The sequence below is a fragment of the Staurois parvus genome, unplaced genomic scaffold (genome assembly GCF_062004578.1).
Source record: "Staurois parvus isolate SC_StPar_1 unplaced genomic scaffold, SC_StPar_1.0 ptg000048l, whole genome shotgun sequence".
NCBI classification, from domain to species: domain Eukaryota; kingdom Metazoa; phylum Chordata; class Amphibia; order Anura; family Ranidae; genus Staurois; species Staurois parvus.
In genome coordinates, this window is record NW_028317844.1 from 127,673 (window position 1) to 141,976 (window position 14,304).

The following is a 14,304-nucleotide window of genomic DNA, read 5'->3' on the forward strand; positions in this document are numbered from 1 at the left end:
GGATTGAGGTAAGTATCCATGTATAGGGGGAGGGTGGGTTAGGTTAGGCCAGTAGAAGGAGGCTAAAACGATAAATACCCTTTGTCTTTAAGTTCCTTTAATGATGTCTGTAATGCCATACAGTACATATACTTAGTATCCTGACCATGAAATGTTTCAAATAAGAAAACACTGGGGGTTATTTGCTAAAACTGGAAAGTGAAAAATCTGGTGAAACTCTGCATAGAAACCAGTTTCCAGCTTTTATTATATTTTGTACTTTTTATTTATCGGTACGCAACAGGTACAATAAAATGGTAACTTCACACAACATACTGATAGCATATGATGTCATTTGCTCAATCAAGGAACAAGTACAGTACATTGTTAGCAGGGCTGCCAAAGTAGTACAAAAAATAAAGCGGTAGAGGGGTGGCAAACCAGAACTCAATAATAGCAGTTTTTATGAACCTTGTGAGGCTGGCCACCCATATGTCGACCCGCCTTCAGGGAAGGATCCCCCTTCTGATGACATAGAGCTATTGGTAGAGGAGGTGATGTCTAATGTGAGGTAGCCTATTACGGTTTGATGAGCATACCAGTTTTTTTGTTATATTGGGTAAGGTGATAGGTATGAGTGAGAAAAAAAAGGGGTGGGGGGGAGAATAGAAGCTTTTGTTGCCAAAGCTAAATTGAACAAGCTGAAGTTAGAAGATGATTGGATTCCACCTGTTTTAGTAAATCTCACCCTCTGATTTCCAGTCCTGAAATTACTGATTGTCTTTCTCTGTATAATTTAAAAATAAATGTAAAAAATCATATAGACTAGTCTATAAAGTGAAGCATTTGACCACTATAGCAGAATATATTCTCAGAAGTAGCAGCAACGTGAATTGTATATCAAGTTTAACCAGTGTACATCATCCCTGTGAATTATTGCAGTTATAAGAGATGGCAATGTGCTGCAGCTGGACGTGGACTCGGAGATAAACCATGTCGTAGGTCCCCTGAACGAAAAACTGGTTAACCTTAAAGAGCCTGTGTTTGTTGGAGGAGTTCCAGGTAAGAACGGCCACAGCATAACATCCCTTATACAAGCTACCCTTGTTTGCTTGTTTTCCATTCTAAATATATTTGTGATTATTAACATTTTTTCTTTTATGCGTTTTCTCTCTCTTTTAGATGCCTTGCTTGCGCCAAGTCTGACAACAAGAAACTCATTCACAGGCTGCATCCGCAACTTTGTGATAGACAAGCTGCCAGTGAGCTTTAGCAAAGCCTCCCTAGTCAGCGGAGCAGTTAGTGTAAACACCTGCCCTTCATCCTAACAGTGGCAATGTACAATTAACTTTGTAATAAATATATGTTCTAATAAAGATTGTCTGTTTTAATAAATAAAATAATATGTTATGGTGAAAGGGTATGAGAAGAAGTAACACTGCTTGCAAAACAGCTAAAACATCCTCCTTGGAGGACAAATAATGGTGATGTTGGCTATGCTTTGCAGTTATAAACATTTTAATATATACATAATGATGGTCTTGTCTACTAAAGACATACTGTATATGTGTAATATTAAAAATAAACTAGATTAAACTACTACAGTAAAGATACTTACAGATACCTGATGATAATGTCTGTTGTGCAAGAAATGTGATTTGGAAGTCTTAGGCTTAGTTTCTAAATTTTTTTTATTTTTGGGGGGGAAGGGGGTAGAAATAGCCAGTTGAGCTGCATTCCGCATCTTTACCACCCCCCTGCCACACACACACACACATCCACAATGTTTCACTTTTCAGAATTGCCAAAATGATCCCCCTTGTTACGTTTGGTGGGAAGTACCTCTGCCTGAGATAATCCCACAAAAAACTGTTTGGCTGCCAAAAAAAAGGCATAACGGAGGTGCCTGTATGGCCTCCTGAATGCCTGTCAGCTGTGCCTGCACCACTCTCTAAAAATCAATGCATTGTGGATCTCTCTTCAGACAGTACTTTGAGATGTTCTACTGCCAGCTATCGTTGGGACCCTTTAAGAACATTGATGCACTTAACAACATCCCAGTTAACCTGCATGCAGTATAAGTACAGTATAGGTACAGTATAGTCTCAGCACAGGTGCAAGGTAGATGTTCAGGTGCAGTAATGGATCGCTATAATGTGGTATAGAGTTAGTGTAAGTGCAGTCTAGGTGTGGAATAAGTGCAGTATAGACTGCTGTATGGGTGCAGTATGGATCAGACACAATTGGTGCCCTTCTCTCAGTGGATCAGTCTATGCTAGCAGTATTAGTATTGGGTGAATAGCCCTATCACCAGCCCGAGATGCTGTGGTGACCTCTCACTGTAGAAGGGGGTCCCCTTGGTCTCTCCCCAAAAGCCTCTGGTGATCAGTGGTGGGAGGCAGAGAGTGAGTGGACGGTCCAGTCTCCCTGCAGCAGTGGGGCAGGTGCTGTAATGTTGGCAGTGCTACTCTGTCCCATTCCCAGTTTCAGGTTCAAATCTCTGCTGGTATGGTCTACCCCCGGGCAGGCAAATATCCAGACAGAGGTGCTATCTCTCTAGCTCTCTCGGTGCCAAGAGGCAGAACTTCCCAGGGAGTTTAATAAAAATCATCTCTCTACTCCTCCTACTGCACAGTGCCTATCGGGATCTGCAGTGTAAGGAATCCAATCTTCCCATTATATGGCTGCCTTCTCAAACTACAACTCCCAGGATTCTCAGCTCTCTAATTAGAAGTTTCTGGGCATGCTTGCCTTTAGCTTTCCCCCTGCTGACCGGAGGAGAATGGTGCAGCATAACATCAGTATCTCAGTAGAGGGAGAGAAGAATACAAATCTCATCCATATTGCTGTAGCCCAGCACCTGGCTACATCTACATGCAGTTTCTCTGGACAAGTAGTTTTGTAATGTTTTTATAAATAGATCCTAAACTGTGTAACAAGTTAGATCACCAGATTAAAATGTGAAAAAAAGCTTGAGAAAAAGAAAATAAATGAAGCCACCACATTTAGGGACTGCTAAACTGCAATTGTTTAAAGTGTATTTAATAATTTAATAAATTTAATGCCTGTGAGGTCTGTAAGTACAACCTACAGTACATTTCAATATGGGTACTTATTTGAAAAAGAAAGTAATAAGCCACTTCAAAGTTTAGACCAGCACTTCTCAACCGGGGTGCCGTGCACCCCAGGGTGCTGCCTGAGGTCGTCAGGGGTGCCGTGGCATCATGCTTGGAAAAGCTGTCATATCCGACCGAACTCCTGCTCTGACAAATATTACAAGACCAAGCGCTCGCTCAGCACAGTGCAGTGCAAAGCAGTAGCAGGGGTAGGCAGCTTTCTGAATCCTGAGCTCTATGCCTTCCCCTACAGGACAGTACCCAACCAGCACCGCCCACCGCTGTGTGGATTACAATAGAAGAACGGTCTGACCCAAGGCTCTAGTAAGTGGAAAGCAAGTTGCAGAGGGGATCAAAAGGGAGGGTGGAGGTTAGTTTGTAGCTTTTAGCAGGGAGAGTGGTGTACATAGGAGTGCTAACAGGGGGTTTTGTGGTGTGTAGGTGAGAAGAGAGGGTGATGTGGAAGTGAGCAGAGAGGGGTTTGGGCATGGAGGTGAGCAGAGAGGGGGGTGTGGAAGTGAGCAGAGATGGGTTGGGGTGTGGAGGTGAGCAGGGAGGGGGGTGTGGAGGTGAGCAGAGATGGGTTGGGGTGTGGAGGTGAGCAGAGAGGGGTTGGGGTGTGGAGGTGAGCAGGAAGGGGGGTGTGGAGGTGAGCAGAGATGGGTTGGGGTGTGGAGGTGAACAGAGAGGGGTTGGGGTGTGGAGGTGAGCAGGGAGGGGGGTGTGGAGGTGAGCAGAGAGGGGTTGGGGTTTGGAGGTGAGCAGGGAGGGGGGTGTAGAGATGAGCAAAGAGGGGTTTGGAGGTGAGCAGAGAGGGTTAGGGGGTGTGAAGGTGAGCAGAGAGGGGGTTTTTGGGTGTGGAGGTGAGCAGAAAGGGATTAGGGGTGTGGAAGTGAGAAGAGAGGGGCTGGGGGTGTGATCAGGTTTTGTGGTGTGGAGGTGAGGGGGGGGGGGGGTTGCGGTGCAGAGGTGAGCAGAGGGGGGGCTATGGAGATAAACAGGGGGGGGTTAGGGTACAGAGGTGAGCAGAGAAGCAGAGACAGAGTTTTGGGATATAAAGGTGAGCAGAGAGGGGGTTCGGGGAACCAAGGTGAGAAGAAAGGAGGGTTGCAGTGCAGAGGTGAGCAGAAGGGTTCTGGGGTGCAGAGATTAGCAGGGGGATTGAGGTCCAAAGGTGGGCAGGGTGGGATTGGGATGCAGAGGTTAGCAGAGAGGTGAACAAGCAGTAGGATTTTCCAGCCCATGCATTTGAATACAGTCTGGTGCCTTAAAACACATTTGTGATCTGTGTTTGGGATGCCATTAACAGTGCATTGGCCCCTACATGCAAATCACAAGGACAATGCAATCACCTGCAGTGTGCGAAATGCATGCGGAGTGCTTTCCTATACTGCGTTCTGGTGTGAACTGGCCCTAGTCCCAGAACCATTTTTTTTTTTTTTTAATTGCGCCACGCCGGAAATGCACTGCATGGGGGTAACTTAAGGAATTAATTGCACCCTTGTGCATCTGCTAAAAAGCAGTGCATTTGTGTGTACGTTGGGAATGTACGCGATTTTGTGCACATTCCCCGACATGCAGTAGTGTGAACCAACCCTTAACTAGGGTGCCTCAAGAATCATTTTCAAGGGCACTCTGACTGGAAAAAGGTTGAGAAACACTAGTTTAGACACATAAAACATCACATATAAATTAAAAATGTATAAATATAAGTTTGAGCTGTGATTGACTTAATGCCATTGAAAAATATAAATAAAAACTATTTTGGAGGCAAAGTATAATTGATGTTCAGTTAATGAATGACAGGCAAAACACAAATGTGGTCATAATAATTTAAAGTGACATAAAAGCTTCCTTTTTTTAATTAATATAACAAACAAATCATACTTACCTGCTCTGTGCAATAGTTTTGCACACAGCAGCCCCCATCCTCCTGCTCTCCAGGCTCCTCTTCTTCAGCGAGTGCCTCCATGTCCAGTTGTCCAGTAATACTCAAAACCAAAATCAGGTATTAAACAATGTAAGCCAAGATTTCCAGGCTTTCTCAAATGCAGGTAATGTGTCAGATTGGATAGCTAGTAATCTTTCATTTGAGTAATGTTGTTGAGTAGTATAAAAAACTTCTGACGGATTAGTGGCCAGTTTCTTTTTCCGATGTCTTGTAATGGTTAATTTAGAGGATAACAGGAGGTTAGCAATAATTTTGCGGCAATAAAAGGGGAAGTTATCTGTTGACAGGTTCAATATAGCCAGACCTGGATTAGAGGGAGTAAGTATACCTGACATGCCTGACAGGATTTGAAATATTCTTTGCCAGAAGCTGCAAATACTTTTTCATTTACACATTACATGAAACAAATTGCCCGTAGAGCCACAACATCTCCAGCAGAGGGAAGAGCACTCAGGATATATGCGAGCCAACTTGTAAGGTGTAAGATACCATCTTGTGTTTAATTTTAAGGCCAATTATAATATTATACGTGTATTTTATGGCATATTGCCACTGAGAAATGGTGAAGGTCACATTGAGATTCATTTCCCATTTGAGCATAGAGTTATTTTTTATAAATTCAGATTTGTTGTGAAGTAGATTGTAGATTAGAGATATTCCTCTTGATGGTTTCTCTGGGCATGTTAAGAAACACCACACTTTAGGGTGTAGATAAATCCTAGGTAGAAGATGAGATAGCAAAAAGTATCTAATACATAATAATATAAAATATGTTGTCCGTGGTAATTTAAATTTATTTATTATGGTTTCAGGAGTGTCAGGGTTTCCATCTGTGAGCAGTTCCTGAGCTCAGGTAATACCATATTTCTCCCAGTTGTGTGTTCGTATGTTCGGGAATAAAATTTCCATTATGTGAATGGGAAATCGTACAATGTCAGCATGTAAGGGAGGATGAGTGGATTTGATTAATGTTCTCCAAGCCAGAATAGATGCTTTGGTGGTAATGGGAAAGTCATCTATGGGGATCAGTCTCTAAAAGTCTGCTAAGAGCAAGTGGCCTAGTGTAGCGGTTTTCGTAAAGGGGTTTTTCGATATCAACCCATAGTGGAGTCTTGTTGGTAGAAAACCAATATTTCAATTGGTCAGAATGAGTTGTGTGGTAATCGAAGATATCTACCATCCCCATGCCTCCCACTCTCCTGTGTTTTGTGAGAAGAATGTGAGTATCTGGATTTTTTTCCCTGCCTTATAAATTTTTTAAGCATTGTGGATAATAGGGATAGGTGCGAATGTGGAGTGGGAATATGTAGGGTTCTAAATAAATAAATCATTTGGGGGAGGATAAGCATTTTGAAAGCAGTCAACCAACCTGTTGTTGACTAGGTTATGGGTATTTGTGAATACACCCCATCCTTGTAGGAGTAGTTACATGTACCCAGCTAGATCTGAGAGTTCCTACACAAAGGAGGCAGTTCCATATGCAATATACATTTATATGCTCGACCCTGTCCTGCATAGTGAATAATATTCATGAGTCTCTTAGTGGCATCTCAGGTTTGTTTACCAGCTATAAACCCCATTTGATCATGTTTGATCAATTTAGGCAAAAATGCTGACAAGCGGAAGGCTGTAATCTTTCCAGAAAGTTTTATATCCGAATTGAGAAGAGAAATGGGTCTAAAATTATCTGGAGAGTTGAGTTCCTTTCCGAGTTTAAGAAGAGTCACAATATGCACCTTCAACATCTCTGAGGGGAAAGAGGATCGTTCAGCTGCTGCATTAAATAACGTGGTTAGGTGAGGAGCCATGTGTTCTCCAAAAATCTGATAATATTCATTTGAGAACCCATCAGCGCCCAGGGATTTAAGAACATGGAGTATCTCTTTATTGGAAAAGGATTGGTTGGTTGATCAATCAGATCAGATGTTGATAACGAGAGAAGTTGAAGATGGCTGAGATGTGGTAGAATCTGTTTGAAGACTATACAGCAAGGCATATTAATCTGCAAATGTATCTGCAATATGCAGGGGATTATGCAGTTTTTGTTTAGTGACATAGAAACAAATAGGGAATTTTAGATTTGGCCCTTTGTGATTTTATACGGGATGCCAAAAATTTCCCCGCTCTATTATGATGAGCATAATACTTAAGTTTAAATTGACTGAGTAGCCAGTCATGGTTATCAGTAAGAAGTGCACGTAGTTCCATTCTTAGACTAGTAAGCATATGCGCCATATTCATATTTGGAGTGACTTTATTTTGGGTGTCTAGGGAGTGAATGGAGGACAGTATTTGCTGTATTTTAGCAGATTTATGCTTTTCTTGTGCACCTAGTTGAATCATTATGCCATGCATGCATGCCTTATGCGTGGTCCAAAGGGCGAAGATATCAATACCATGGGAGAGATTAAAACAAAAATAATCACGGAGCTGTTGACTAAGTACGGTATATCGTTAGTTTTAGGTTCTTTGAGAAGTCTGTTATTACATCACCATAAGCAAATGGGGTGACAAGAGTTTGCTTCTGATATCGTTATGGAGACAGCCGTATGGTCTGATTACGTGATGTCATCAGTATTAGAGGAGGAAACTCTGCAACAACCATTTGTCGACTAAAAATTTACCAATGCATGAATACGAGTTGCAGCGTGGCGAATAGTATGTGTAATCTCTCTCCAAAGCATGTTGGCATCGTCAGACATTGTACATATCCTCTGAATGTAAAAGAGAGTATAATGTATAAGAGCGGAATCTTTGATTAGAGGATGAGGAGGAATCTAGTTGTGGGTCTACGACCGAATTGAGATCACCACATACTATGAGGCCACCACTTTTAACCTTGTTCACACGACTGAAAAGTTTGCGAAAGAATATCCCTTGATGGGAATTCGGAGCATATACCCCAACAATAGTATATCTATTACCATTTACATCACATTCCAAAATAATATACTGTCCACCCTCATCAATAATAGATGAATATAAGGTAAAGGATACTGACTTCCAGCCATGAGAACTCCACGCTTTTTTGAGGAGAAGTTGGCAAAAAAGACATGTGGGAAATCTTTGTGTTGGCATCTTGGGGCTGCTGAGTCTTGAAAGTGGGTTTCTTCAGCTATGGCAATATCTGCATTGGATCCTGTGGCTTCTTTCCACAATGAAAATCTCCTGGCCGGATGGTGGAGGCCTTGGGCATTGATCGAGAGGAGTTTAAGTGTCATTCCAACAGAAGACCAGTAGCTTTAGCATTGACACGTACCAATGTAGCCAAATGAAGTAGTGGGCATATAAAAGAGAAAAGCATAGGATTGTATGTATGGGCCAAAAAAAGAGGACCTTGAGAGATACATCTTGCAATCCAGAGGAAATAACATGGTAGATACCTTGTAGAGTCCAGGTGCAAAAAAGTGAAGGTTTAGAAATTAAACGGGGAGTGTAAGCAGAGTCCTCCCCTAAGAGAGACAACATTGAAAACCTAAAAAGAGAAGGTTCCATGAGGAACCAGTAGCAGTATCACTGCTATCTTACTGGGGTATTATGAAAACTGTAAAATTTTAAATCAACAAACAGCACATTCAAGAGAAGCCATTCAAATGGTATAACTGACTTTAGGTGTTGTGGCCCATCATGGGTAGCTGTTTAGAAGAATTTTTGTAGGACGTTTTCCGCCATTCCGGTTGGGATTTAGAAGGTGAGTGTCTAGGGTCTCGATCGGGTGGAATTTCTGGAATAATGTTCCAAGATTTAAGTAGGCGAATGCCATCTTCCACATATTTAATAAAGGTAGGTGAGCCATCACAAATAATTTTCAATGTAGCTGGGTATTTCCACTGATATGGTATATCATGGTTGCCTAAAGGCTTAGTTATAGACGGCAGGTTATTGCGCTGCTGTAGAGTATGCGCTGAGACATCTGGCAGTACCTGGAGTGAAATAGCTTTTTCTGGTAGTTGTTCTTTTTTGTGGAATGCGGATAGAATGTGTTCCTTGACTTGGTAATAGTGTATTTGCATTAGAACATCTCTGGGAACCTCTTGTGGTAAGAAGGACATTTAGGAATTCTGTGAATTCTATCAATAGTGAGGTCCTCAGAGATTAGAGATGGAACAATCGCTTGAAAAAGATCCCACACACAATAAGGTAATTGGGATGATTGAACCAACTCCGGAATACCTCTAAGTTTCAAGTTGTTATGTCTGCAGCGGTCTTCCAGGTCCGCTACTTTAGATTTTAACTAGGCAATGTCATCACCATGTTTTTCATGCACATCTATCAGGCCACTATATGAGGATACACAGGTGCTCACGCTATCTTCTAGGTGGTTGACCCTCTCTCCCAAATCTTGGACCTCTGCTGTGTACTTATGAAAGCATGCTAGCATATCAGACTAAAGGGAAGAATGTAGTGATAACATGTCTTTCAACACAGTATCTGTGACTGGCTGACCTGTTGTAGGGAAGGAGGTGAATAGACCAGGGCGACATGCACTCGAGTCTGACCTCTCCTGAGCACTGATTTCCATGCATGGTTCTGACAGCTGGTCAGAGTTGGATTCCCTCCTGGGTCGGGACTTTGATGGGCTCCTAATGCTAGGGGAGGGTACCCAAATAGAGCTTTCTTTTGGTGGTATTTAATCACCACTGGTTTCTTTGATTCTATTATAAAATTTTGCAAACAGGTAATTTTTCTTCTTCTTTGATGTGCGTTGATGAGGCTGCACTGAAGCGCACTGACTGGTGGCACTAAAGGGCACAGATTCACAGTACTGCTGGGCAGCACTGTTTGAAACTAATGGGCATCACTGTTGGGCACTGATGGTCAGCACTGCTGGGCACTGATGGGCAGCACTGCTGGGTACTGATGGGCAGCACTGCTGGGCACTTTTGGTGTTGCATTGATAATCAGGTTCTACGGCCTCATGTGCAGCATTCTGTCCAGTCCCTCTGCTCCGGGTCACCTGCTGGCAGACTGCCTCGCTGAACAAGATGTCCAGGTTAATGGTCAGCAATCCTTTCTCTCTCCCTGGCAGCCTGTCTGTCTCCGATGCATTTTGCCACGCCATTCTCTTCCGGGTTTTTTCCCTAAGAATCCTGGGAGCTGTGGTTTGCCTCCCATTAATTAACATGGAGCCATCTATCTTTGGGACTACATGTCCCACAATGCTCCCTTAGTCACCACCGATTGGTCCCCTGCTGTGACCAGTAGGGAGGGGCAGAGGGGGCGGCGATCCTAGTAAGTGCCGCTCTTCCATGCTGCAGCACAAGAGGAAAAGGGAGGGGGTCCCATCAACCCCGCTACAGATAGATTGAGGGCAGGTATGCCCTTTAGGGAGCCCACTCCTCCTTAAAAGAACAGGGTCGCAAAGGTGTTCAGTGCACCCCCTCACCAATTAACCAATGGTACAAACAAACGGCAACTGCTCCAGCCTATAACTGGCCTTCACACAAGGAGCACATGGAAGGGAGACGCATGTAAAACAACAACAAAGAAAAATTCCCAGCTCAACTTACCAACCAGCCTGCAACAAACTGAATTGTCCTGTCTAACAGTTCACGTTAAAAACAGGGGTTTAGTTTGCACACATTTGAACCCCTACTCTTTTTTTAAAGAAATGGAAAAAGTAAATAAAATCACAAACACATTTTATGACAAGAAAAAAAAACAAAAACAAAGTCCCCTGAAAAGAGCAAAAAAAAAAACACTGGATGATTCTGAGGTCTTTATTTTGTGTCATCCGCATAAGGGGGGCATAGCCTGACACAAGCTTGAAGGGTCAGTCCAACAAGTAGTAGAGGAGTGTCTCTAAAGCCCACATTATTGCCAGACACTCCCCTTCCACAATATGGAATAATTTTTTTTCAGCCAGAGTGAACTTCTGGCTCAAGTACATGACAACACTGCAATTAAACCTGAATACTAAGGTTTTAGTTTAGAAAAAACAACCCATACATTAACATCTTTTGTCTTAAAAGAAAACCACAATAACGGAGCTTCCACTGACCACCAGCACAGAGGGGCAAAGTTCCAATGACCACCAGCACAAGGGAGCAAACTTCCACTGACCACCAGTACAAGGGGGCAAAGTTCCACTGACCACCAGCACAAGGGGGCAAAGTTCCACTGACCACCAGCACAAGGGGACAAAGTTCCACTGACCACCAGCACAAGGGGACAAAGTTCCACTGACCACCAGCACAAGGGGACAAAGTTCCACTGACCAACAGCACAAGGGGGCAAAGTTCCACGGATCACCAGCACAAACTGAAATCTTGTCTTATTAAAAACACATGTATTAAAACTCACAGCCAATCCAATATATATATCCTTGGCAGTACACTGACCGGCCATGCAAAAGCTCGGACAAGTTGCGGCTAATGAGTCGCCTAGTGCCACTATTCCTTTCCTAGCATGTGCATGGACCCCATGTATGCTATTAGCTTGGCTCCTGGGGCGACTTGACTTATGTGCCAACAGAGAGGGCTCTGTGTGGCCACTGCGGCACGCGTGCCATAGGTTCGCCACTTGCAAAAGAAATGTCCCACTAGATCTATAGTTTGACTGTTATCTGTACTCCTTTCATAGCTTCAAACCACCACACTGTCACACTATGCAGCACTGGGGCTTGAACTCACATAGCCACAGGATCATTGATTGCCTCCTGCTGATATCCACCAGGCTCTTCCTACTGAGGGAGATGTAGACTCACACCACCTCTGGACAACTTGGGCTCACTCCCACAGCCTCCTCTTGGCTCTCTCACATTAGCTAAGCTAAATTTATTTAGGGGTCTGCTCTAAACTAGGAGGGTGCTACAAAGACTTTGCATACCGGCCCCTTTCAGGCATGAAAAATTGAGAGGTGGACTTCCTCAATTGTCAGTATCCAGGGTCAAGAGAATGGCTTCTTCACACAGCGACCTGAATACCTTCCTGTGCCCTATAATGTATGATAAAGATGTAACACAGACCCCAGACTGAGCTGGCTGATCCCAGGTTCCATTTTCTAATAGGCATATGGCAGCCAGGCACAAGATAGTTCACAGTAACCCAAGCCAGAAAACAAGCGGTGTATGTCTTTTTGCAGTTCATTTGCTGGTTTAACTTGGATGGGAATATGCCAAAAAAGAAGTAGAACAATTGCAACAGAGGACACTGAAGCTGCTCCTTCGGGTTGTAACCATCATCTTGAGTGTGAAGATTAAATGAACGTCAATGCAAAAACTTCATAACAGTCCTGAGTAAACTGTAATGATCTCTGACAAAGTTAGCAAGGAAATTATCTAGGATCTTTAAGGCTAGTACTCACTGTGCCCTGGGAACTGTAATGCCTCCTCAGTAGTACCAGCCAGTATCTGTACTTGGTGGTTGTGGCCTGGCTACCCTGTAGAGCTTTCTGCACTCTTTCAAGATAATCTGGACAAAAGGTGTCCCAGCTCTAACTGGAACTGGGACCTCAAAATAATTTTTTCAGTGCAGTAGCCGGCAGCCCAGGAGTGCCTCAGCCCTCAGGCTAGGTCTTACTCTCCCACGAACAAGAGAGTGCTGTTCTAGGCCCCAGCCTTTTTCTACCCCTCTCAGCCCCCTAATGGTAACTCACTCTCCTGACCACGGATTGGCTGAGAGTGCATGAATATGTGTGCCAGGGTCAGACTCCCCCACTCACTATATCCCATAATTCAGTGGGATTCAGGGGGAAGTAGTTGAGCCTGTACCAGCAGAACCCAGAGCAGCCAAAAGCACATGAACAGCACAACCTAGATTTGTCGCACCACCTCTGGGAACCTCAGCCAACCAACTATATATCCTAGTATCTATACTACTATACTCAACGACCATTTTCAGATCTTGAAAACAGCCCTGGAATAAAAGAGAGAGAAAGGCAACATAACTAACTAAACCTATATACCCCAACTACATAAAACAAACCATTGAAAAATTCCCTATCTAGGGAGTCTAGTAAACTTGGTGAGCCCCAGCTCTGTACTTTAGCGCTCTGGAGGGGTTTACTGCACATACCCTCATCGCTTCGGGGTAGGACCTGACTCCAACACTCCATCCCCTTTCCCAAAACTTCCTGGTGCCACTTCTGATATGCCAGCACTTAACTCTTTCTTCACTAAACTTTGCTTGAGGTGATTGTAGCCATATTAGTGCACTTGTGAAAGAAACAATTCAGTGCCGTTTGTGCTTTTTTTGATTTGCATTAACATACAATTTTTCAGGAAAAGCTTTCAGGGTATGTCCCCTTCATCAAAGTCCAAGCAGTACTAATGCATAAAATTTTAACAGAGTGTTAACAAGACAATCTCTATGAAAAAAGCACACAACTTTGATAGCTGGTGAGATAAGGCAGGGAGAGGCCTATGGTATTGGAGGCGGGGAAAGTCACAGAGATTAGAATAGCCATAAAAATGTTGAATAGTGATTAAGGATGCCGAGGTCTACATTTAGACCATTATTTTTGTGTCAAATAGAATTATTATTCTTAGTTCAAAAGTTTTCCTTTCCTGAGTAGATTTAAAGCTCCCTATAGCAACCAAAACATTCAAGTCTCCCATAGTGTGGCCTGGTTGTTTGAAATGATGTCCCACAGGTGTGCAGAAATCATCTTCCTTATACTCCTTGTGAGTCTGTGCAAATGAATTTGTCCTTAATGTTTGTCCTGTTTCACCAAGATCCTTGGCTACATTTTTGCATCGGATGAGATACACAATATTTCTGGAGGTGCAGCTGTATAATCCTGTCATATTGAGGTCCCTTTTGTGTGTGTGACACTTTTTGATGGATTGATTTGGTTGCATAGTTCTTTTCCTAATTTGTGAATTCTTTCTTGTTTCCTGCTGATTGGTTTCTGTCTGAGGTTGGGTGGTTCGCCGAAAGCCAGCATTGGGGGTTTTTGAAATATTTTTTATAACGTTTTATTCCGTTATGATGGGTTGTACATCCTTTTCTTTCTTATCCCTTCTAATGGAAAAGAAATCTAGGATTATATGTTGTTACTAGAGGTACATGATTATTTGCTTTTTCCTCTTTGTATTGGAGGAGATGTTCTCTTTGGGTTTTCGGGGCCATGTTTATACTGGTATTGATGATTTTGCTCTTGTACCCTTTCTTATGGAAGGAGTCTGCTAATGTTCTGAAATGTTTATTTCTGTCTCCTGGGTCTGAGCATACAACCCCTGGAAAAAAGTATGGAATCACCACTCTTGGAAAATGTACATTCAATTGTTTGTGTAGAAAAACAAACAATACAGACATG

At 43.0% G+C, this 14,304-nt stretch overlaps 1 protein-coding gene across 1 annotated transcript in view; it reads left to right on the plus strand.

The window, feature by feature from the left end:
* The window catches only part of LAMA4 (laminin subunit alpha 4), a gene marked incomplete at its 5' end in the record, with an annotated part of 111,094 nt that extends 109,739 nt beyond the window's left edge, over positions 1-1,355 (plus strand). The window contains 2 exons of the mRNA XM_089665396.1: positions 922-1,041; positions 1,162-1,355. Coding sequence (XP_089521522.1) covers positions 922-1,041; positions 1,162-1,307 — 266 coding nt within the window. The remainder of the gene's footprint in view (positions 1-921; positions 1,042-1,161) is intronic.
* Positions 1,356-14,304: the final 12,949 nt, after the last annotated feature.